This window comes from Oryzias latipes, chromosome 22 (assembly GCF_053564925.1).
Source record: "Oryzias latipes strain Hd-rR chromosome 22, Olatipes_Hd-rR_3.1".
Classification (NCBI taxonomy): domain Eukaryota; kingdom Metazoa; phylum Chordata; class Actinopteri; order Beloniformes; family Adrianichthyidae; genus Oryzias; species Oryzias latipes.
Genome location: NC_136258.1, coordinates 30,344,199 through 30,365,154, shown reverse-complemented (window position 1 = coordinate 30,365,154; position 20,956 = coordinate 30,344,199). Strand labels below are relative to the sequence as shown.

The 20,956-nt window shown below is 50.9% G+C and overlaps 3 protein-coding genes across 24 annotated transcripts in view; 2 read left to right on the top strand and 1 right to left on the bottom strand.

Moving 5' to 3' along the window:
* syne1b (spectrin repeat containing, nuclear envelope 1b) overlaps window positions 1-5,109 on the top strand; it is a 107,275-nt gene extending 102,166 nt beyond the window's left edge. For 12 of the 21 annotated variants that reach the window (XM_078941269.1, XM_078941265.1, XM_078941273.1 and 9 more), the window contains 3 exons: window positions 65-157; window positions 386-444; window positions 4,558-5,109. In XM_078941269.1, coding sequence (XP_078797395.1) covers window positions 65-157; window positions 386-444; window positions 4,558-4,798 — 393 coding nt within the window. In that variant the 3' untranslated portion in view covers window positions 4,799-5,109. The remainder of the gene's footprint in view (window positions 1-64; window positions 158-385; window positions 445-4,557) is intronic. The other 9 variants (XM_078941276.1, XM_078941277.1, XM_078941274.1 and 6 more) reach the window with 5 other exon arrangements.
* A 1,526-nt stretch (window positions 5,110-6,635) lies between these two features.
* Window positions 6,636-9,125, bottom strand: cenpo (centromere protein O). 2 transcript variants are annotated; one of them, XM_023951956.2, is made up of 6 exons: window positions 8,820-9,125; window positions 8,587-8,738; window positions 8,315-8,432; window positions 7,981-8,252; window positions 7,739-7,898; window positions 6,636-7,670 (listed from the first exon to the last, which is right to left on the bottom strand). In XM_023951956.2, the coding sequence occupies exons 1-6, from the start codon at window positions 8,839-8,841 to the stop codon at window positions 7,561-7,563; spliced, it is 834 nt and encodes a 277-aa protein (XP_023807724.1). In that variant the 5' UTR covers window positions 8,842-9,125; the 3' UTR covers window positions 6,636-7,560. The 2 variants fall into 2 exon arrangements, with proteins under 2 accessions (XP_023807724.1, XP_023807723.1); XM_023951955.2 differs by having other exon boundaries at window positions 8,315-8,450; window positions 8,820-9,104.
* Window positions 9,126-11,028: 1,903 nt separating this feature from the next.
* Window positions 11,029-18,259, top strand: slc5a6b (solute carrier family 5 member 6). Its single transcript, XM_023951594.2, has 16 exons — window positions 11,029-11,257; window positions 11,945-12,355; window positions 12,432-12,497; window positions 13,786-13,837; window positions 13,913-13,980; window positions 14,044-14,198; window positions 14,777-14,917; window positions 15,199-15,328; window positions 15,518-15,606; window positions 16,099-16,211; window positions 16,285-16,355; window positions 16,434-16,520; window positions 17,134-17,291; window positions 17,357-17,463; window positions 17,539-17,651; window positions 17,821-18,259. The coding sequence occupies exons 2-16, from the start codon at window positions 12,017-12,019 to the stop codon at window positions 17,953-17,955; spliced, it is 1,824 nt and encodes a 607-aa protein (XP_023807362.1). The 5' UTR covers window positions 11,029-11,257; window positions 11,945-12,016; the 3' UTR covers window positions 17,956-18,259.
* Window positions 18,260-20,956: the final 2,697 nt, after the last annotated feature.

Sequence of the window (20,956 nt, the reverse complement as noted above, 5' to 3'; positions counted from 1 at the left end):
TGAGGCTGTGAAAAAATGAGCTGAAACGTTGTGTTCCTCCTGAAAACGCTTCTCCGTCTGTCAGGATTTGTCTTCCTGGTCGTCTGCAGACGATTTGGACACCTCGAGCTCCCTCAGCCCCGCCTCTGGAAGGAGCACGCCAAGCCGCCAACGATCGGTAACCTTACACGCCGTGTGATTTCTGTAAGGAGCAACGAGCTGCTCCTCAGACCTCCCTGCTCCTCAGACCATCTCACGCCCCACCCCCACTGCCCCCTGGCTAGTAACCAGCATCTCCGCTGCAGGCCCCGCCCATGTGGTTGTCTGGTTTTCATTGATCCGTCTTGATATTTGGACTGAAACACTTTCTCTCTGTCACCCCCTCCCCCCCGTTCATTGCAAACAGCAGCGGGGCGACAGTAGCGCGCCACAGCCTGGAGCGTGTATGAGCGGCCCCCCCCTCAGGTACCGTTCTGTTGCTTTGTAGCATCCTCAGAAGATAATGGCAGTCAGCCCATGGCAGGGGGTGGGGTGGGGGTTCCTGATGGTGGACTCCATCATCTTCTGTCTGTGTAGATGCTGAGTGTGGGGGGGGGGGGGTGACCCTCTCCCCTCTAATAACGCAACAATTCCCTCTGGCGGCGTCTTGACTGCTTTGGTCGCTAACCAGGGGGCGTTCCCTAAATCCCCCGGGGTGTTCCCTAACACCGGGGGGGGGGGGCTTTCCGTAACCCCCCTAGGGCGTTCCCTAACACGTGTTCTCTGTGCGCCTAACACGGACCCTCGCTGCTGCGCCCTCATTCTGCCATTTCTGCAATGAACGAGCTCGGCGCTTCCTCCTGATTGGCTGCTGGTCTTCTCTGCTGCATCCTCATCCGGCCGCCATCGCCGACTCACATTTCTCTGAATGTGGTCAATCCATCAGGTCATGGGGGGGGGGGAATTGGACAATGTTCAATTCAAAAAACGCTTGAAGATGAAATGTCATTTGATTTCAGACTCAGCTTCATCTCCATGACAACCATAACATCTTTGTTGGGGGCTGATGACCATTCGTTTGTGTTTTATCTTCTCCATGTTACTTAGCAACCAACATCTCCCATCGCCAAGGAAAACGAAACCTTTATCGACACAATGTGCTGAAAAATTCCACTTTTTTATTTTTAGATTAATATTTCATTATTAATTTAAAAAAAGGTATAATGACAAATTCTGCTAAAATTTTTGGTTGAGTCTGTAGCTGAACACAGACACACACAGACACACACAGACACACACAGACACACACAGACACACACAGACACACACAGACACACACAGACACACACAGACACACAGACATACACAGACACACACAGACACACACACATACACAGACACACACAGACACACACACACATACACAGACATACACAGACACACACAGACACACACAGACACACACAGACACACACACACCCACACACACATACACAGACACACACAGACACACAGACACACACAGACATACACAGACACACACAGACACACACAGACACACACAGACATACACAGACACACACAGACACACACACACATACACAGACATACACAGACACACACAGACACACACAGACACACACAGACACACACACACCCACACACACATACACAGACACACACAGACACACACAGACACACACAGACATACACAGACACACACAGACACACACAGACACACACAGACATACACAGACACACACAGACATACACAGACACACACAGACATACACAGACATACACAGACACACACAGACACACACAGACATACACAGACACACACAGACACACACACACATACACAGACATACACAGACACACACAGACACACACAGACACACACACACCCACACACACATACACAGACACACACAGACACACACAGACACACACAGACATACACAGACACACACAGACACACACAGACACACACAGACATACACAGACACACACAGACACACACACACATACACAGACATACACAGACACACACAGACACACACAGACACACACAGACACACACACACCCACACACACATACACAGACACACACAGACTTACACAGACACACACAGACACACACAGACACACACAGACACACACAGACACACACAGACACACACAGACACACACAGACACACACAGACATACACAGACATGTGGTTGGTTAAACTGACTGTATCTGAAAATTGGACTGACAATGGTTGCCATAGAAACGTTGCCATAGACCACTTGGAACGATAAGTGCTTACTAACCTCGTCTGGCTCCAACACAGCGGAGTCCAAATGGCAAAAAAATGGCGACTGAATTGACCTCAGTTGGTTGGAGCCGGACGTAAACGGTTTTCTCTGGGATGGGGGGCATCAGACTCCCTCAGTTCAGTTCTCTGATACAGTCAGAGGTTGTCACAGCAACGATGGATTCCAGTTTGTCTTTTGAGGCTGCATGCTCCTCTTGCAATCATGTGACCAGAGAAAGCCCCGCCTCCCTCTCTTTCCAATGCTTTGGCTTCAAGCAAGCTTGACCTCTGGGAGTCTGTGATCAGCTGCAGCATGTCTTTTTTATCTGTGTGTTTGTTTGTTTGTTTGTATGTGTGTTTGTTTGTGTGTTTGCGTGTGTGTGTGTGTGTGTGTTTGTCTGTGTGTGTGTGTTTGTTTGTGTGTTTGCATGTGTGTGTTTGTCTGTGTGTGTGTGTTTGTTTGTGTGTGTGTTTGTTTGTGTGTTTGCGTGTGTGTGTGTGTTTGTCTGTGTGTGTGTGTTTGTTTGTTTGTGTGTGTGTTTGTATGTTTGTGTGTGTGTTTGTTTGTTTGTCAAAGTTGAAATCTCACTGATGTTAACGTTTTATTATTTATGATCCACATGAAAATGTTGATGGTTTATTAAAAAATACATTTTGTTGGCTAACACATTTAGACGCAATGCATTGTGGTCTATATTCGCTGATCTAGTGAGCATGGATGCACACTGTTTTTTTGCTGAGACTTCTGGGAAATTTCTTGGCGGCTGGACTTTGGAATCGTAGATTCAGACAGAACTAGAAAAAGGACAAACGCACTAAATAGTGAAGGAATTCGGGCGGAGCCACGGAAACAGGACAACCGAGGTTTTTGTAGAACTCTTCAAAATAAAAGAAGCTGGGGGGGTATTCCAGGAAGCATGTTTAAACTCCCCTGACTTTAACCCTGAACTCTCCACTTGGTAACCCTGGGTTAATGCACGTGCACAGCAGGTACATAAAGACATTCTCAACGGATCGCCGATTTCTGGAGTCACCATGGAAACGTGTGGAGAAAAAAAGAGAGCGCTATACCTCAGTGAGACGGAGTCTGAGATTTAAATGATGGCGAATGAAGATTATACATCCATCAAAAAAGTAATACGGCTGCATCATCAAAAGAAAGAGTTTCTGCTTTCCATTTCCATTTTCCTTGTGACGCATATATATATATAACTTATCAACTTAAATTAATAACAAGTAATTGAGTTAAATTTATTCAACCTAATTTCTTACGTCTATAAAACTCAATAATTGTTTATACAACTCAAATTTACATATTTATCTAACTAAATGTCATATTACTCCAATTCAACGTATCTTTTTTCCATCTTAATTATTTATATTTCTTGAACTCTCATGTGTCTAAGTTTGAGCTGGCAGATATTCTCATTTGTATAAAAATAAAAAGAACGAAACAATATGCACAACGTGCAAAAAGTCATTCAGAAATTTCCATCATTGTCACTGTAACATGATGTGGTGGGGTTCTATTTAAACTCATCATCCTCTCCCTCCCTCTCACTCATGGTGCAGACGTAAGTATAGTAGGACGAAATAACTTGACAAAACAGCTAAACAACTAAACACATTTGGTCAAAAACCCACACTTAAACCCAAATCTGTCCAGACAGGCAAAGGGAATGGTATCCCACAATCCCTTGCGGTGCCGATCTAACAGCAGCACCAAAGTTACACCTACTTAATTGAATTAATTTGAATGAAAGTAAAGCGTGGGAGCTAGCATAATCTGCTTCTGGAATACCCCCCAGACCTCAACCACGTCTAACGTTGAAGCAGTGAGGCTAAAAACTCTGGATGGTAGCTCCTCCCACACGCTCCTGCTGCGTGCAGTAGCTCCTCCCACACGCAGCAGGAGCGACATCTTCATGAACTCACTGAGGATGAGCGTTTGGCAGTAAATTTGCCGCTTGGATGGCGTTTGGTGTGGACCCCCCCTGGTGTGTGGTGGGAGTACAACAGCTGATGAGACAACAGTTGAGTCCTGTATCCACATGTGGCCCCCCAGGACCCCCTCCCCCAGAATCCAGCTCTATTTCTGTTAAAACATGACTTTACTAAAGCTGAGTATGGAGCGGGGGAGGGCTGTTTTTATTAGTAATGAAGAAAAGGGAGCAGGTTACTGTAAATTAATGTAATCTGATTACTTTGTTGTCTGAGGAGTAAACGTGTGGGGGGGGGGGGGGGGGGGGGTCTGTGAAACCACTGATTAGTCTGTGTTCGGCGTGCACGTGTGTTCCAGCAGGTTTCGCAGCGCCGCTGGATCCGGTTCCTCCCCTTCTGATGACGGACAGCTGCCCCCCCGGGCGTCGCGGCTGCGGCGCGTCCTGTGGGTGGCGCTGCCTCTCCAGCTGCTCCTGCTGCTCCTGCTGCTCCTGGCCTTCCTGCTGCCGCTGTCGGAGGACTACTGCGCCCAGTCCAACACGCTGGCCCACTCCATGTACCCCATGCTCAGCTACACCAACGGGCCCCCGCCTGTGTAGGTGGGCACTGAGCACGCTCAGTGAGGACAGACGCATTCCTGCTACTCCTGACGCTATCAGTAATCGAGTATTTTTGAGTAATACAAGAACTTTTCAGAAAATCACATTTTTCTATTTGCTCTCTGGCATGACGTGACCCCCCCCCCCCCCTCCAACCTGTTTGTTTCATTTCTATTGATTCTAATATCTGCTTTTATTTTGAAAAATGTCCTTATGGTGGATGATGCTGGTAGTTTGTTTTGGATGATTGACAGGAACCTATGAGATGATGTAACGTCCATGTTAATGACAAATGAACAACAAATGCCAAATGCTGTGGTCCTGACTCTTTTGTTCAGGATCAGCAGAACCCAAACAGAACCCTCAGAACACCCACACAGAACCTGAACAGAACCCAAAACCATAACACAGATCGCAGCTTTGACTGCATGGATTTACCTGCATCCAGGGCTAAATGTTGTTCTTAGCAGGTATTAGCCTAATCCTAAGACTCCTTCCGGCTCCGTTTGGCCAAGAAAAAAAACACAGATTAAAAAATATGATTAACCCTTGTTCTATCCTAGGCACTTTAACATTGGGAGTGGGGTCATCTAGACCCACCAGACAGAGCTCTGAACCTTTTTTCTTCAATGATTTGTGATCTTCACTGGTGTCCATGGATTACATGAAATCTTTCCACCTTTATCCACCTTTGTCATGGTAGGGGGAACACCTCAATGTAAGGGGGGGGGTCATCTAAGATAGAACAAAGGTTAAACAAGAACTTGATAATAATGATTACAATAATAAAATGCGGTTTAGGAGATCGTCTCACTCTGTCTTCAGCTTGTTTACAACGCAACTCGCTGTTTCTTCTTCTACAGTTGTTTCCGGTGTTTTATTCAGTCCTGCGCGTCACAATAATTTATTCTGACCCAAAGTGAGACGTTTGTTCCATTCGGATCAAGTTTTTTCTGGATCCATGTACACAGTTCTATTCTGATCCAACCTTTGATCCGATCAAAGATATTTTGGACTTGGAACCGCGGCTTATGACAGCTCCATCAGTCTCCATAGCAACCGCAGGATTTCCTCTTCAGTGGTAGGTCTTCCCCCAGCGAGAGGCCACGCCCACACCCCCAGATGAAGTGTCTGGTTCTGCTTCCTGAAGAGGGCGCCGCAGGACATCAGAAGGTTTCAGTTTTGTTTAAATCCTTTCAGCAGAATATTGGACTCCAGAACCAAAATGTTCCAGTCACATTTCTGCAGCTCTATGACCTAGAGCCTGCGGTTGTCATGGCAACAGCAGTTAGTGGCAGAGCTGCGTCTCAGAACTCATGTTTTAAAGTCTTGGTGACTGTCAGCATAGTTTGTGTTAGTAAATGAAAATTTAAGCATTAAAGTCTACGAGAGGGGGCTGCACGGTGGCGCAGTGGTTAGCGCTCTTGCCTCACAGCAATAAGGCCTCAGGTTCAAGTCCCGGCTGGGGGACATGAAAAACACAACATCAGTGGGGGGCCTTTCTGTGTTGAGTTTGCATGTTCTCCCCGTGCATGCGTGGGCTTTCTCCGGGGTCTCCGGCTTCCTCCCACCGTCCAAAAAACATGCTGCATAGGTTGATTGGCAACTCTAAATTGTCCATACGTGTGAGAGTGACTGGATGTGTGATTGAAGATATTCTACCCTGCGACAGACTGGCGACCAGTCCAGGGTGTCCCTTGCCTTCACCCAAGTGGCCGGGATAGGCTCCGGTGACCCCGAAAGGGAATAAACGGTTAAGAAGATGAATGAAAGTCTAGGAGAAAACTGAACAAAATGTTATAACTGATCATAAGGGAAACAAAAAAAGAAAATCACATTTAGACTCAAATGATTTTATTTCATTTTTACTGATTTGCACTCAGTAGTTTTACATTTTATAGAAAATAGTCGACATTTCCAAAAAAACCTTCAACTACAAGGAGAAAAAGGTGAGCTGCAACAGACGTGAACAAGCAGCAGCAAACGCAGCACAGAGGTCAAAGGTTACCGACCGTTTTATCCATGCAACGCTTTCTCAGCCCTAAAATGCTCCGACTGTTCAGATTTCACAAACAGCGTGCACGTGGACCGAGCGTGCACGTGGACCGAGCGTGCATACGTCAGACCTTCTGTCAACACAACCACAAATGTGTGCTGCGTTTGAGTAGCGGCACAACGCTGGGAAATTTCCCTCTTCACTGAAAAATTTCTTCACAAAAATCAATTTCCCAGTTTTTCACAGGCTCCTGAATGCAGCACGCAGGTGTGGGTTTGTGCAAATGTGTGTGTATCTTCAGGTGTGTGTGTCTCTGCAGATGTGTGTGTACAGATGTGTGTGTGCAGATGTGTGTGTGCGTGTGCAGATGTGTGTGTCTCTCCACAGATGTGTGTGTACAGATGTGTGTGTGCAGATGTGTGTGTGCGTGTGCAGATGTGTGTGTGTGTCTCTCCACAGATGTGTGTGTGTGCAGATGTGTGTGTCTCTCCACAGATGTGTGTGTGCAGATGTGTGCAGATGTGTGTGTGTGTGCAGATGTGTGTGTGTGTGTGTGCAAATGTGTGTGTGTGTGCAGATCTGTGTGTGCAGATGTGTGTGTTTCTCCACAGATGTGTGTGTACAGATGTGCGTGTGCAGATGTGTGTGCGCGTCTGCAGATGTGTGTGTGTGTGTGTGCAGATGTGTGTGTGCATGCAGTCAGCTGCAGGTTGAAAGAGCTTTTCTGCAGCCGGACTGAAGCAGCAGAAGCTGAAGCGTGTCTCCACTAAAGGATCAGGCTGCTCTTCTTCATTCTGGCCAGAGCTCTGTGCACCGGCGTCTTCATCAGCGTGGCACAGCAGCTCCTCCACTCTGGAGACTTCAGCAGCTGCTTGTCTGCAGAGAAGCAGAGGGGTTTGAGAAGCAGACCACCTTCAGCTGCGGCGCTGCAGACGCCGTCCCACCTTCACAGTCCAGGACGACCCGGCCGGGCAGACGGCTGCCGTGGTCGGAGTACTCCAGCGTGCAGAGAACCGCCGCCTTCTCCGTCTGCGCGGTGAACAGCAGCACCAGGATGGAGCACGGCAGGTTGCTCTCCATCACCTCCACCGACGCATGCTGCTCCTGGAAGGACAGAGCGTCAGGCTGACGGTGCAGACGCCGGCCGCCTGCCGCTGAGCTGCCGCCTGCCGCTGCCGCCTCCCACCTTGACCAGCTGCAGCTGCCGCCTGCGGCCCACGAAGGCATTCAGGTGCTGACTGAGCGTGCTCAGAAACGCCCCAGGGTCCGTCTGCAGGCGGCTCTGCTCCGCCAGGCTCTGCAGGGGAACGAAGGGGGGGATGTTGTGGCGGCCGATCCGGACTCGAGGCTTCAGCTCCAGCTCCAGGTTGAAGGTTTCCAGGAAGACGCCCTCGTACGTCGTCTGCAGAGACACGCACACCGCTCTGCCCTGGCGAGTCTGCACGGCGTCCAATCCGCCTGCGACAGCACACGTCAGCCCTGCACCGCCGGACAAGCGAGGGGGGGTTGGGGGTGGGTACCTATGAGATGATGGCCATGGAGGAGATCCTTCAGATCCAACTGTCTGCACATCATCTGCAGCAGCGGGGGGTCCTCCGAGGGGCGGGGGTCTGCAGACGACCTGAGCTCCTGCAGATGCTGACGGAAACATGGATCCTGTTGGATGATTGTTGGATGTTCCACAGCAAACCTCCAACAGGATCCTGTTGGAGGTTTGCTGCTGGAACCCGGCAGAACTGCTGCACGGCCGCTCTCAGAACGGAGGACCGGGAAACCGGGGACCGGAGCCCACCTTGAGCGCGCGGATCTCCGCCTTCAGCTGCTCCCTGAGGCCGCGCAGCTCCTCCGCCTCCGCCCGCAGCTCCTTCACGCGGCTCCGCTGCGTCTCCGGGCCTCCGGGGCTCCGGGCCCGAACCTCCAGCTGACTCAGGTGGGTCAGAACTCCTGTGGAGCAGAAAAAGGTCCGTGAAAACCAGAACTGAGCATCTCCCAGCAGCCCCCGCGGTCAGGGAGTCGGCCACGCACCGTTCGTGGACACGTTCTCCATGGCGTGACCGCAGAGTTGGTGTGGAATCCCCTCGCGGATCTGGAAGGCGTCAGCCGCGGGTCGGTTTGGATTTGGCGCCTAAAGGGGCGGGGCCAAGATGGAGGCGGTGTTCTACCGGAGTCCGGTTTTCTGCCGGCACGATCCTGGTTTACGGCGGGTCAGCGGGATCTCCGCTGCAGTCCTAGAGGATCCCCGGAACCAAACCCAAACATTCCCACCGAATTTCAAAGAACTTCCGGTAAGCGGCTCCGCCAGTCGCCAGTGAAGGCTTCCGGTGCGTCACGCGCAGGCGCAGTGGGCGTCCTCCGCCTCCATCCCAGTTCCACACGTTTTTTGTTTGTTTTGTTTTTAATTGAAGCTTGAAGTTTTTTTTTTTTTTTTTATTGATGCAGAGCAAAAGTGACATACAGCAAAAGAACAAGGAACAATAAACTGTACATCAAATGTTCAAAATAAACGCCAGGGGATATACAAGCAAAAAAATAAACTTACATTAAATTATACAGCTGAGCAAGGTGATACGTTTTAATAACTTTTTTGTTTTGTACTGGGGGAAATGGAATGTAAGTAACATCTAACTTGGGCTAGAAAATCAAGAAAATTAGGAGCTTTATTGCTGAATTTAGATTTGTGAATATAATAGAAGCAAGTATTTAACAAACAATCACGGCATGTCTGTCAATGACGTCATTATCAATGATGAGATAAAGGTTGACAAAAACAAATGTGAAAACAAATATAACTTTAAAAAGTTGCTAATACAAAAGTATTTATTACATTATATTATATTACAAAGAAATTACACAATATCTGGCATTCTTGTGATTCACGTGAAGCAAAGATTTAGAGAATAGTTTGAGACTGTTTTCTAATCCATTCATCGACTTTTAGTGGTGTTCCAATTTCAAGGGTCAATGATAATATTTTTGGTTTTCATACAGTTATGAAAAGAAGACCAAAGCTCTTTTACATGCAAACATTCTAAGAAAAGATGTTCCACAGTTTCTACATCCGTTGCTGGAATGGTTTGGATCATCTGGATGAGATCTTCTTTCTTCTTTTCCTTTGGGCTGCAGCCAATCAGCTTCCTCCATCAGTCCTGTCTTCTGCATCCTCTCATGTATCACCAAAAAAACACGAAACCTCACATTTGGTGATAGAAAGATGTAAACCTGAAGCTCTGGGGAGGACTTAGAGCAGTGTTTTTCAACCAGTGTGGCCGTGGGAGATGGTCAAGTGTGCCGTGGGAAATTGCCCTCATTAACTGATCTAAAAACATTTTCCATCTCCAGGATTTCAGCTAATTTTCTAATTTAACTATTATTTTATCTCTTAGAAAAAACAGCTACAACTTCCTGCTTTTTCTGCCACAATTATCACAAAAATCCACGTGAGATTGGGGGGGGGGGGGTGTCGATCAATACAGGATGAAAGAAGTTCACAAATTGATCATCGACTATTGTTGATGCTAAGTTCAACTATATTATAAAAATGTAATATTTGGTTTTCATAGTTGTGAACACAGAGATCGCTTTCTATTTTTAAATAAACATGTTGTTATTCGTGGCTAAATTCATATTCACAAAAGGAGGTTTGCCAATAAAAAAATGTAATTCTTCTTACTGAAATTTGAACTGCAGCAATATTTAAAATCAATTTCTGCTTAAAAAAATACAGAGACTCAAAAACGATTAACGTCTGTAAATCTTTGGGATTAATGACACGAGTTAACTCTCGCATTTTTATTTATTTACTTGTTCTTTCCCTCTGTGAATGTCTTCTTCAGTTATTCTTTATTACCAGTTTAAAAATTACATTACTTATATTTTTGTCCTTTAACAGTTAAGAATTTCAAACGTTTAAAACAATAATTATTTGTATTTAAAACTGTGTTTTATTCTTGTATTGTATTGTTATAAATATATTTTTGATTTGTAATTTTAAATGTTAAACAAAAAAGTAAATAAATAAAAAAACTGGATAGAAAAAACTTTTTTTAAACTTTATTGTACAAAACGTGAGTACACAACAAAACAGAATTTTGCAAAGTAAACTTCAGAAGTGCCAGGGAAGCATATTACACATTACATGCATTTTACATAAAACATTCAGGTTTTCACTACTGGATAGAAAAAACGGTTTGGATTTGGCGCTTGCTGTGACGTCAGCGGCGCAGGCTCCTGCGTCATACCCGGAAGACAATATAAAGCAGACGCGGGTCCCTCGGAGCACGCGAGATTAGTACAGTGGGTGTGAGGTCACCTGTCCTGTGAGGTCACGCGGCTGAAGTGAGACATGAAAAATGGTTTTTAAACCGAACATCTAACTGCTCCGAAAACCGCCCTTGTTTTGTGAAAAAGGCGCGTTTGTGAGGTGCACGTGAGGCTGCCAGGACCCGGATGACCGCGGATTAAAGGTAAAATGGAATGAACCAAAGTTTTCGGGACAGATGTGACTTGAATAATCGTGTTTATGCAGCATTCCCGGCACTGCTGCCCCCAAAGTAGCTGGAATTGAACCTGCAGCCGCGCTTAGAGACGCGGCTCAGAGCTGCTGAGGTTCTCTGCCGAGGAGCAAACATCTGCACATTCTGGACTTTGAGGGTTCCAGATGTTCATGGAGTCTGTGGCTGCTGTTCCTCCACTGCATCGGTGACGTCCAGCGGATGTTCTTTGCCTTCTGAAGCTCCATCGCACTGTAAAGCAGTCAACAGCTTCATGAAACCTGGAGAAGAGCCTGCTGGTTCTGCTCAGCAAGCAGGAGACCAGAGAGCAGAACCTGCTGGTTCTGCTCTCTGGTCTCCTCGGGCTCCAGGAGGTTCTCTGGTCTCCTCATGGTCCTGCTGTTAGAAGCCACGGTTTGATGGAAACATCAGAACGTTCAGAGACATTGCAACAGAGTCCTTTGTGGGATGCTGCAGCTGTGCATCAGCGACCTTCACCTCCGTGCAGATGTGTTGCAGACTGATCTTCAGGTTCAGCTCCTCCTGGTGTTTAGCTCAAGTCCTAAAGGTTGACGGGGTTCCTGGAAGCTGAGGAGACCCTGCTGTTCTTCTGCATTAGTGGGCTTCGAGGAAGGACCTTCTCATCTTCGTTTCCTCCAGGTGCTCGTCTGATGGATGTGACCCATGTTCTGCATGAGGCCGTGACCGTTCTGCAGCCAGAACCCAAAAAGGATGGACCACAAGTTCTTCACGGTGACGGACTACGTCATCTTCGGCCTCTTGCTGGCGGCGTCTGCAGGGATCGGGCTGTACCACGCCGTGTCTGGTGGGCGGCAGAGAACCACGCAGGAGTTCCTGATGGCGGACCGGAGCATGCGCTGCCTCCCCGTCTCCCTGTCCCTCATCGCCTCCTTCCAGTCCGCCGTGGCCATCATCGGCGTTCCAGCTGAGGTCTACACCCACGGCACGCAGTACTGGTTCATCGGCTGCGCTTACGTCCTCGGGCTCCTCATCCCAGCGCACGTTTTCATCCCGCTGCTGTACAGGCTCCACCTGTCCAGTGCCTACCAGGTGTGCTGTCACTCTGCTTCTAGCCGTTGTCATGGTGACGGTGAGACAGAGACGGTTCTGTGCTTTTGTCTCCCAGTACCTGGAGCTGCGTTTCAGCAGAGCCGTGCGCGTCTGTGGAACGCTGACCTTCATCTTCCAAATGGTGAGTCCGTGCTACGTTCAGACCGGCTGTGCTTCTCCACACCTGCGGGGGTGGAGTCCCACGGGTGGGGGTGGAGTCTCACGGGTGGGGGTGGAGTCTCACGGGTGGGGGTGGAGTCTCACGGGTGAGGGTGGGGTCTCACAGGTGAGGGTGGGGGTGGAGTCTCACGGGTGGGGGTGGAGTCCCACGGGTGGGGGTGGAGTCCCGCGGGTGGGGGTGGAGTCCCACAGGTGGGGGTGGGGGTGGAGTCCCACAGGTGGGGGTGGGGGTGGAGTCTCACGGGTGAGGGTGGGGTCTCACAGGTGAGGGTGGGGGTGGAGTCCCACGGGTGGGGGTGGAGTCCCACGGGTGGGGGTGGAGTCCCACGGGTGGGGGTGGAGTCTCACAGGTGAGGGTGGGGGTGGAGTCTCACAGGTGAGGGTGGGGGTGGAGTCTCACAGGTGAGGGTGGGGGTGGAGACCCACGGGTGGGGGTGGAGACCCACGGGTGGGGGTGGAGTCTCACGGGTGGGGGTGGAGTCTCACATGTGAGGGTGGGGGTGAAGTCCCACGGGTGGGGGTGGAGTCTCACAGGTGAGGGTGGGGTCTCACAGGTGAGGGTGGGGGTGGAGTCTCACGGGTGGGGGTGGAGTCCCACGGGTGGGGGTGGAGTCTCACAGGTGAGGGTGGGGTCTCACAGGTGAGGGTGGGGGTGGAGTCCCACGGGTGGGGGTGGAGTCTCACAGGTGAGGGTGGGGTCTCACAGGTGAGGGTGGGGGTGGAGTCTCACGGGTGGGGGTGGAGTCCCACGGGTGGGGGTGGAGTCTCACAGGTGAGGGTGGGGTCTCACAGGTGAGGGTGGGGGTGGAGTCCCACGGGTGGGGGTGGAGTCCCACGGGTGGGGGTGGAGTCCCACAGGTGGAGTCCCACAGGTGGGGGTGGCGGTGGAGTCCCACAGGTGGGGGTGGGGGTGGAGTCTCACAGGTGGAGGGGGCTGTGGTTCCTTTGGAGCAGGGGCGTCAAAGGAGCCTCTCCTTGGCCAAAAACACCTGGTCCAGGTGGGTAGATGCACGCCAGCTTTTTTAAAAGACCCAGCAGGATGCTGGACGTCGAGGCCTGGGGTCCACCCCACCCCCTGCTCCAGAGGGAGGTCCTGACAGCCACAGGCTCCGCCCCCTATTGTAGCAGACTGATGGAGGTCAGGTGCAGCGTCTCCGTGGTGATGAGCCTGTTTGTCTGAGATCTCCTGAGATGACCTCCGGCTCCAGGAGGCGGTCCTTCGCTGACTCCTCCCTGGTGTGTGTCTGCAGGTGGTCTACATGGGGGTGTGCGTGTACACGCCCGCCTTCGCGCTGAATGCAGGTACGCCCTGAACCCGTTTGTTCCCCGGGGGGGGGGGGGGGGTCTGATGTTTCAGCGCTGCGCTGTGTCTTTCAGTGACGGGGTTCCAGCTGTGGGGGGCGGTGCTGGCCACCGGGCTGGTGTGCACGCTGTACACCACCATGGTGAGTGTCAGGCGGCGCCGAAGCGGCGCCAGCGGCCCGACCTAACGGTGTTTGGTGTGGCAGGGCGGGCTGAAGGCGGTCATCTGGACAGACGTCTTCCAGACGGGGGTGATGTTCGCGGGGCAGCTGGCAGTCATCGTGGTGGGGGTGCAGAAGACCGGCGGGCCGGCGGAGGTGTGGAGGAAAGTCTGGGAGGGAAACCGCATCTCAGGTCTGGAGTGAGTGGAAGTCTTTTCTCCCTCCGCTCTGAAGTAATCAGATTACAGTGTTCCCGGAGCCCCCGTTTGGCTTGGAGGGGGGTCATTTATTGGAGGGGGGTCATTTATCGCAGCATTCCTCTCCTCAAACTGTTTTGTAACGTAGAACCTGGAGGTTCTGGAAAACCCGACACCTCACAGAACCACGAGGGTTTCTGGTAAATTCTGCAGAAATCAGCCTAAAAACTGATTTCAGACGTGCAGACGTGCACGCGGGCGTAGCCGCCGCGCAGACGTGCACGCGGGCGTAGCCGCCGCGCAGACGTGCATGCGGGCGTAGCCGCCGCGCAGACGTGCATGCGGGCGTAGCCGCCGCGCAGACGTGCATGCGGGCGTAGCCGCCGCGCAGACGTGCATGCGGGCGTAGCCGCCGCGCAGACGTGCATGCGGGCGTAGCCGCCGCGCAGACGTGCACGCGGGCGTAGCCGCCGCGCAGACTTGATGTTTGATCGGGTTCAGGTGCAGTCGTCGTTCGTCTTCTGCGATTCCTCAAACTGCTGCTCTGAAACTGAGGTGGACTTGTTTCTTCTGGGCTTCAGTCTGAACCCGGATCCCACAGAGAGACACACCTTCTGGACCCTCGGGGTGGGCGGCGTCTTCCTGATGCTGTCGTTGTACGGGGTCAACCAGGCTCAGGTTCAGAGGTACCTGAGCTCCCGGACGGAGAAAGAGGCCATCAGGTGAGTAGGTTCCTCTAAACTCTGAAGCTCCGTTTGCTCTCAGAACCTCTGATCACATTTCCGTCCTGGTTCTTCACCATATCTGCTGAATGTTGATGGTGGACCTGAACTTGAGTTTTCCCACACCATCATACTGCCACCTCCATGTCAGACCGTGGGTGCAGAGTGGAGTGAGGCTCTCTGCTCTGCTGGGTTCTGCTTCTCCAGATGCTGTTTGATCAAGGATCGGTCTGCTGGGCTGAAACGGTCCTTGGGTGACGGTTCTGGTCCGTGTTCCTCAGGTCCTGCTACATGGTGTTTCCAGCCCTGCAGCTGGCGCTGGCTCTCAGCTGCATCATGGGACTTGTCATGTTTGCACGTTACTGCGACGAGGACCTTTCTGGCCGTGTGGGCGGCTCCTCCAGAGACGCGGTGAGTTTCCCTCAGAAACACAGTCTCTGCATTTTATGAGTTTATGTGCGTATCTGGTAGGAAAATATATGCAAAGTGGAAGCAGGAACTGCTGCATCATGGGACATTTGCATGTTTTCCTGTACTTCTCTGCTGCATGTTTGTGTTACAGCATAAAGGAGGAGCTGTAACGTGTTCTTTCCTCCACAGATGGTGATCTACTTTGTGATGGACATGCTGCAGGACCTGCCGGGGCTGCCTGGGCTCTTTGTTGCCTGTTTGTTCAGCGCCGCTCTCAGGTTTGAGGGTCATTAAAGCTCCGCCTCCTCCTCAGCATCTCGCAGCTCAGAGAAACCAGGAGAGAAACTCAGGAGAGCAGCTTAAAGTCATGCCAAAAACCAAAGAAGAGCTGCAGACAGGAAGACGGTCTGTTTAATGGAGTTAGCTGATCCAGAAGGTTCTGACCGCAGGAACTCATCCAGACTGTCAAACACATCAACCTTCAGATACACAGAACCACCAGAGATCTGTATGAACCAGGCAATGAATGGTCAGGTGTAGGTGGGTGTGTGGGTGGAGGTGGGTGTGTGGGTGGAGGTGGGTGTGTGGGTGGAGGTGGGTGGGTGTGTGGTGGTGTCAAACAGCAGAGGTTCCGTGTCGTCCAGCTCACATCGGGTTAAAAGTTGGTGACTTTTTTTGGAACGCTCCAAAAGATGTCCGGGTTCCTGGAGAACCGTGTTCTGTCTGAACTTGTGAATGTTTCCTGAGGCTCGCTGGTGTTTGTCCTGCAGCAGCATCTCCTCCGCCTTCAACTCTTTGGCCACGGTGACCATGGAGGATCTCATCAAACCGCGTTTCCCGGCGATGTCCGAAGAAACGGCGACTCTGCTGTCCAAGGCTCTAGGTGGGCGGTCTGCAGACCTCATGCGGGTCTCCAGGCCGTCCAGTGGGGCTGAAGTGTTGATGTTCTTCTGCAGCGCTGTCCTACGGACTCCTGTGTCTGCTCATGGCCTACCTGACCCACCTGATGGGGGATTCGGTACTGCAGGTGAGCCGGAAGCCTCTCTGGTCCAATCAGGAGGGGTTCTGCTGTCTGTGGGAGTAAGACCTGCTCTGTGACTTCCAGGTGGCTCTGAAGATCTTCGGGATGATGGGGGGTCCAGTTCTCGGGCTCTTCTGTCTCGGGATGTTCTTTCCATGGGCCAACTCCACTGTGAGTCGGGTTGGTGGTTCTGGACCCTGAAAGGATTTGTGGAAGTTTCAGAGCCAACAGAAATAATAATAATAATACATTTTATTTATAAGGCGCCTTTCTGGGCACTCAAGGTCGCGGCACAGCATGTATACAGTATAAAATACAATAAACAGTTAAAACAACAACAATTTAAATAAATACACAATCAAATAAAAAATATATAAAAACACGAAAAGGTCAATGTTAAAGTGAATAGGCCATTTGGAAAAGATGAGTTTTTTGCTTTGATTTGAAATGTGGGAGTGTGTCAGTGTTGTGGGGGTCAGGGGGGGGGGGGGGTGAGTTCCAAAGCCGGGGAGCAGAGCAACTGAACGCCCGGCTCCCCATGGTGACAAGACAGGGTTCTTGTTGTAGAACCATAGTCCTGGTGGAGACGGGTTCCTGATGCAGAACCATGGTCCTGGTGGTTGACGGGTTCATGGGGTCATGCTGATGCGGGTTCCTTATGCTCTTCAGTGCATGGTTGCAGAAGTTCTGTGGGTTCTACAAAAACCCGATTGGGTCCAGTCCTGTCAACCCGCATTGAAGGCATCGTGGTTCTGGTTCTGGTCAGCAGTTTCAGTGTTTGCAGGGAGCCGGAGCAGGTCTGGCTGCAGGTCTGGCCGTGGCCTTCTGGGTCGGCATTGGGAGCATCGTGACCCGCAGCGGCGCCGGCAGGGCGCTGCCCGTGAGCTGCAGCGCCGTTCCGCCGTCACACAACACGTCTGCCGTCGGGGAGGCCGCTCTGAGGTGGGCGTGGTCTGACTGGCTCTGTTCTGGCTCTGTTCTGTCTCTGTAACGTGTGTGGGTTCCAGGACGCAGAGCGGACTGCAGAGGTTCTACTCGCTGTCCTACATGTGGTACAGCGGCTTCAGCTGCCTCAGCGTGGTCCTGGTGGGTCTGGCTGTCAGCCTACTCACAGGTATGCCAGCTCCTCTGCATTACCAGTGCCTTGCTCATGGGTCTGCTTTAAAGCTCTGTCCTGTTTTTTGGTGAGGCCCGAAGAGGCAGGAGGACCTGGAACCAGGAACCGTCTTCCCTCTGTTTGGGAATGTTTTCCGGTTCCCGCCTGATGACATGAAGTTCTGCGGTGGAGATCTGACCCAGTCTGTGAGTACCATGAGGTTTCTGTGTCAGACGCTGAACCAGCAGCTCAGCTGGTCAGTGAGGAGCCTCAGCTTCCTGCTGCCCTGGAGCCGTGAAGGAGAGCAGGAATCTGGAAACAGGAAGGAAGTGGTTATTTACCTGATGCTGAGCTCACGCCGTCCTTGATCCTCAGCTGCCGGCGCCGCCAGGATCTTCTCACAAAGGAGCCAACGGTCTTCCCGCCCTGCAGGACGCAGCGCCAGAGGAAACGGAGAGGTTTCTTCCAGAGGCCGACTCTCCGTTTGTGGAGTATGAAACGGCGGTGTGAAACGGCGGCGTGGAGCGGCGAAGCATGTTTCCTGTAGGAAGAAGACCTGGACTGACGTGAACCGAGTCCACACTTTACAGTCCCACTTCATGCAGATGTTCCTGAGATGACTTCATCATCTTCACACCATGAACTGTCAACTGCATCAGGCTCCTCCTACATCCCAACGAGGAGGAGGAGGAGCTGACTGAGGAGGATGATATTTGGGGAGGGGGGGCAGCATGTCCAGGGTTCAGATGGATCCCAGATCAGTTTTTCTTTGATGGTTTTCATAACTGGAGAATAAAGTTTCAGTTTAGGATGATTTATGATTCAATGTAAAGAATCGAGTCTAACATCACAGCAGTCGTCTCAATGCTTCACACTGATGACTGTATAGAAACAGGAAGCATTTAGAACATAGTCAACAGCTGATTGCTAAACTAACACCTCTGCCCTTAGACCCCCCTCCTCTGTAAAAACCCTTAAAAAAAAGCAGAAACCTCAGGGGTGTCCACATGAAGGAGGGATCCTCCCCCAGGACGGACAGGCGATTTACCAGAACTCTTAGAGAAGAATTAACTTATCTAAATCTACAACTACATATATAAAGTCCAGCAGACGAGCTTCATACAGACGGAGTTGGGGGGACGGCTGGGGGCGCCAGACGAGTCAGGGGGGGGACCAGGTACAGGAGCAGGAGTCCTCCCACTCCCCCACAGAGGGACAATACATGAATCACTGCACCAAACAGAGACATGTAGAACTAAATGATGAATAATAGAATATAGAAGAGAGGAAGAGTAGAAGTAGATGAGAAAAGAGGACAGAACCCCAGAGCACCATAGTTACCCCAGCTTCTGCTTAGGGTCAAGCTTAGGGTTCAGGTCAGGGCTAGGCTTAAAAAGGGAGGGGGGGATAGAGGGGTCTTGTCAGTAGTCCGTGGGTACGGTCGTGGATAGGTTGTAGTGCAGGCGGGATCTGGAAAACATTTATGTGGGATCAGATCATCCCTGAAGTGTGTGTGGTGCAAAGGTCAGGTCCTCGAGTCCCAGTCAACAAAACCATCAACCGTCAATCATTGTCACAAACACATCAAAGCAGAATCAAACACTGATCCATCATCACTGGAACAGAAGATTCTATGCAGATTCTCTGCTGATTCCCACCTTCAGAGTTCCTAAAAGCTCTTTTTCTTCTGCGGGAATGAAGTCGTCCCCACTTTGGGTTTAAACCCCGAAAGAAGTTTTCAGAACCAGATTCTGGTCACCAGATCCCGGCCCAGAGGGGGCTACTCACCCCCAATGCCAGCCCTGATGTGTCTGTTTACCAGAAAGGAGATTATGCAAACTCTGTGTCACAATGACGCCTCTGACCGCCACTCACGCTTTGAAAGTCAAATTCCCGTCTCTTTACGGTCTCCATCTGCAGCCCCAGCATCATTCGGCTGCTGAGGTGGAGCGGCACGCCTGCTCTTCAGAGGACGGGTGAGTTTGATCCTCCCTCCTAAAGGAAGTTTGCTCCACGTTTGTGTTGAAAGTCTGGAAGGCAGGTTCACTGACCTCAAAGTCTGGAGCAGGTTTCTGTGGAAAACTGCTCATGAAATGACGAGTCTGTTAGAAATCTGCTGGGGGGTTTACTGCAGTTCTGCCCCTTTACACCTTGGAGTGTTCTGGGGTTGACCCGTACGGGTTCTGCTGGTTTTTGGGTTGTCCGGTCCATGGGGGGTCGTAGGGGAGCGGCTGCATCTTAGGGGGAGCTCAGGCGTCTGTCAGGTTCTGCCACCTCAAGGGATGTGATGAAATGGATCGTACCATTGTGGTGTGTGGGGTAAGTGTACCGTGAGGTCAGGATAATGGAAGTAACCCACCCTTATGACCTACGGGTGATGCTGTGGCACGGCGTCCTCACGCCACGCTCTAGTGGTCAGTGAGGTGGGAGTTCTGGCTCCTTATCACCTGAGGAACGTGGCCAAACTGAAGATGATGTTGACCAGATCTGACCTGGAGCTGATCATCCAGACTATTGTAATTCTCTTTTTACTTGTTTGAACCAAAAGTCTCCAACTGGTCCAGAACTCTGCTGCAAGGCTTTTACCTGGAACCAATAGGTGCCCTCATGCCCCCCCCCCCCCCCCCCCCCCCCCCTCTGCTTATCTCTGCTGGCTTCCTGTTAACTTTGGAATAGATTTTAAGGTTTTAATTTTAGTTTTTAGAGCCCTGCTGGGACAAACCCAGATCTATACGTCTAACTTCCTAACTCCCTCACGTTCCTTGAGGTCCACTGATGAAAATCTTTTATGTTCCAAAAACTCGTTTTAAAAGTCGGGAGACGTCGCCTTTCAGGCAGTCGCTCCCCGACTTTGGAACGACCCCCCCCGTCTGCGCCAGACTGACTCAGTCGAGTGTTTTAAAGCTCAAGTTGAGATGTTTTTATTTAGGAGAGCTTTCAGCTGACTTTGATTTCTGTTGACTTCTGTGAGTTTATTGGGTCTCACCACTGAATTGATTTAGTTTTAACTTTGTGAGTCGCTCTCTGAGAAAAGGGCTTTATAAATTAAGATTTACTTACTTACTGACAAATGCTGCACGGACGGGGTGTGCACGTGATCCGTCATTTCTAACAGTCAGGCTGCAGCAAGGAGCGTGCACGTGTCACGGGAACAGCACTAACGGCCCCTTGTATGGTCTGCAGGATGTGGGGGTGCGTCTGTCCTACTTCCCCCTTACGTGTTGTAGTGTTCACATGAACGTGCACAAACATTTTCTCTGTGGTCCGTGACCTTGACGTGTCACGCGGGTTCGAGCCCGGATCCACGGTGAGACGGATGAAGGGATGCTGAAGGATGCAGACGCTCTCATTTCACTGACAGCTCTCCCCACCTGTTCATGAAACTGGGCTTCTGGGTTTGACCCTTGTTCTATCTTAGATGACCCCCCCCCCTTCCATTGACGTGTTCTCCCTACCATGACAAAGGTGGATAAAGGTGGAAAGATTTCATGTAATCCATGGACACCAGTGA